This window comes from Bos grunniens, chromosome 7, assembly GCF_055505025.1.
Source record: "Bos grunniens cultivar Pamir isolate PY7600 chromosome 7, Bosgru_T2T1.0, whole genome shotgun sequence".
NCBI lineage: Eukaryota > Metazoa > Chordata > Mammalia > Artiodactyla > Bovidae > Bos > Bos grunniens.
The window spans coordinates 40,820,705-40,824,399 of record NC_141171.1 but is presented as its reverse complement, the minus strand read 5'-3'; the positions used below and the strand labels follow the sequence as shown (position 1 = coordinate 40,824,399).

The 3,695-nt window shown below is 39.1% G+C and overlaps 1 protein-coding gene across 1 annotated transcript; it reads left to right on the top strand.

Moving 5' to 3' along the window:
* The first annotated feature begins 2,030 nt into the window (after positions 1 to 2,030).
* On the top strand, positions 2,031 to 2,987 carry LOC147369177 (olfactory receptor 2C3-like). The gene has a single exon (XM_086413801.1). It carries the CDS (start codon positions 2,031 to 2,033, stop codon positions 2,985 to 2,987), a length of 957 nt encoding a protein of 318 aa, XP_086269927.1.
* Positions 2,988 to 3,695: the final 708 nt, after the last annotated feature.

The window sequence follows — 3,695 nt, the reverse complement described above, 5'->3', positions numbered from 1 at the left end:
ACGTTTCTGTGTCATCACAAACTCATCTGTGGTGACTCCTTGCACCGGGAAGTTATTTTATTGTATCATGACTATTCTTTATTGCACATCAATATACTTATTCACATATCCTCCCACACATCCACATTATGAAACCACTCCTGACATCTCTCCATGCTTCCTGAATTTGGATGGGATCAGAATACATCCCCTTGGTGCCTTCTCAGAGTATTAGGTGCTGCTCTAGTGTGCTGGAGGGTTGTCTCAGCATTCTGGTGCAGTGAAGACCACAGCATTACAACTTCTGTGTATGAATTTTTGCAAATTCCTGAAGCTCTCTGAGTCCTATTTCTACAAATTCATGGGGAAACTCTACATATATTTTTTATAATTTATTCATTTGGTCAACTTCCAGTTATACAAATAGGGAAGTTCCCTGCTGTGGGATTTTAAAAGAGTTGATAGTTGAGTTTATAAATGCTCTATTCTCCACAATGCATGGACTCCAATTATAATAAATTCTTTTCCTTTTAAAAGACTGAAAAGACAAAGTTCATGTTTTTGTTAAGAACAGTCCCAGAACCCTTCAGATACACCTGAGGCAGACTGATTGTTTTCTTCTAAGAGCTTCTGACTTCACACACTGTTCCTGCTAGGTCCTGTGTTATTTATTTAACGTTTATAAGAGGAAGAGATGGTCTGGGTCACTGGGGCATGACTTTGACAGCCTTAAGTGTTCATTCTTAGAAATACTTTTGTGAGGTTATCAACTATAACCTTCATTTTGCTTCAGTTCTGCCTCCACCATGATTACACGCCATTCTAAAAACCGCTTCACAGTTTTCTCATTCAATGATAATTGATTAAGGGACTTCTGTGTGCCAAACACTGGGTTAGCACTGGGGACCCAAAAATAAAGTAACAGAAAGCCATAACTCCATGAAATTTTTACTCTAATGGATTGAGGTAGGTAATAAACAATAAATTGGAATAGAATATTTGTTCTATGGTAATAAATATTATGAATAAAAATAAAGCAGGAAAGGGGGAGAATGGAGCTGAGAGAAAGCTATAATTTTCAATATTAAATAACACAGTGAGGAAGGCCCTCAGTAAAATATGACTTTTGAGAAACAAACTGAAGGAGGTGAGGAATGTGAGCATGTGGCTGTCTTGGAGGAAAACCACTGCAGGCTTTGCTCCATGAAACTGGGGGTGTTCAGCAGGGGAGCAATATGACCATATTACATTTTAATGTAATCTTCCAACTACTGTGTTGAGAATAACTTGAAGGGAAGTAATAAGGAAGCAGGAAGACAAGTTAGGATGTTACATCAACAGTTCAGGTGATAAATGATAACAGCAAGGGTCAGGGTAGAAACAACAGAGGTGGTGAGAAGTCATGAGAATCTGGATACATTTAATAATAAAACAAAAAAAAAGCCAATTATTGTGGGATTTGAGAAAAGAGAAATGTCAAGATGGATTCCACGTGGCTATTAACTGAGTGGCAAAGGAGCACAGGCTCAACTTCTTAAAATTTTACTTTATACTGGACTATGAATGATTAACAATGTTCGGGTAGACAGCAAAGGGACTGAGCCACATATATAAATGTATCTATTACTCCCCCAAGCTCCCCTCCCATCCAGGCTGCCATATAAGATTAAGCAAATTTTAGCACAGGCTCATTTTAATGCCTGTGCAGTACTTCATTACTTGAAATACCATACCCAGTGATAACTAATCACTAAAAACCTAGGTTAATTCCAGATGTTGCTTCTGTAAGTAATATTTCAATAATAACCTATTGCCAAAAATATGTTTCCACAGGCTATGCATATTTCCATGTCATTTAGCACACATTCCAAACTGGCCTTCAAGAAGATGATGCAACGTCATCCACAGTGAAGTTGAATGGATGATTTAGGAGCAATGAATATTCATCTAGATTTAAAGTTTGCTCACTGATATAGTCCCTTTATACCTCACACCCTGTGCCCCCCACTCATTTGCAGGTGACTTGTTTGCCCTACATTTAGCTGTATGTGATGATGGAAATAGCCAATGTAAGTTTTCCAGAAGTTTTTATTCTGCTGGGCTTCTCTGAACGACCCTCTCTAGAACCCATCCTTTTTATCTTTGTCTTGGGGATTTATGTGGTGTCTGTCTTGGGTAATGGCATCATCATTGTGGTCTCCTGCATGGATGTGCATCTCCACACTCCTATGTACTTCTTTCTTGTCAACCTTTCCTTCCTGGACATTAGCTTCACCACAAGCATCGTCCCACAACTCCTGGTCAATCTCTGGGGACCACAGAAAACCATAAGCTATGGGGGGTGTGTGATCCAGTTCTATATCTCCCACTGGTTGGGGGCAACTGAATGCGTCCTCCTGGCAGTCATGTCCTACGATCGCTATGCTGCCATCTGCAGGCCACTCCACTACACTGTCATCATGCATCCAAAGCTTTGCTGCAGCCTGGCTTTTGCCTCGTGGCTTGGGGGTCTGACCACCAGCATGGTAGGTTCCACGCTCACCATGCTCCTGCCTCTCTGTGGGAACAATCGCATTGACCACTTTTTCTGTGAGATGCCCCTCATTATGCAACTGGCTTGTGTGGATACCAGCTTCAATGAAGTAGAGATGTACGTGGCCAGCTTTATCTTTGTTGTCTTGCCTCTGGGTCTCATTCTGGTCTCATACAGCCGTATTGCCTGGGCTGTGTTGACGATCAGGTCAGCAGAAGGGTGGAGAAAGGCATTTAATACCTGCTCGTCCCATGTGGCAGTAGTGGCTCTGTTTTACGGGAGCATCATTTTCATGTATCTCCAGCCTGCCAAGAGAAACTCTCATGAGGAAAGTAAGCTTGTGGCCCTCTCCTACACTGTGGTCACCCCAATGCTGAACCCCCTGATTTACACGCTAAGGAACAAGACTGTGAAGAAGGCACTTAGGCACATTGTATTAGAGAACTGTGGTTTTGGAGGGACACATATATTTTAAAACTTATCACTTGTGAGGAGGAAGCAGATTTAAAGGCATCAAAACTGATTTGGAGTGTCAGGATATTTGGGATATCATTTCTATACACTATTTCTTAAGTTCAAAGTAAATAACAAACTGAAATGGATGTACTTACATATTTTTTTCAGGCCAGTGCAAAGAGAACTTATTTTATGTTTTTATTTTTTATTAATAAGTATATTTTGCTAATTATTTATATAGCTTTGTGTATTTTATATTCATGCTACCTATGATATTGTAAGTTGTTTATGTAGCTACATATGCTAATTGTTATATGATTTTGTTAATATTTTAAAGCAATGTCTGTCACTAAGGGTGTCTAATATGTGTGAAATCCTTTACTTTTTCTCCCCTAATATTTGTAATGACTCAGTGAGGTAGATAGTATTGACCTCACAAATGTTAGATAATTATAAAGTTATCAAGATTTTATGCTGAGATGTAAGTCTATTCTTTGTATCCATGGATATATTTGCCATTTTGGCTACAGTCTCTTGTGATGTAATAAGAAATATATACTTTTTTTTTTGTCCTGACTTCTGACACTGAGCTTCTAGGACCCTTGAAATTTTCTGAGTGATATGGATGAGAAGGTATCTTTTATTTTTTTGAAAGGTTATCTTTCATAACAAGCACATTTCAACATACCTAAGTTTATGCCAATGAATTAACTCAAAGAAGAGTCCC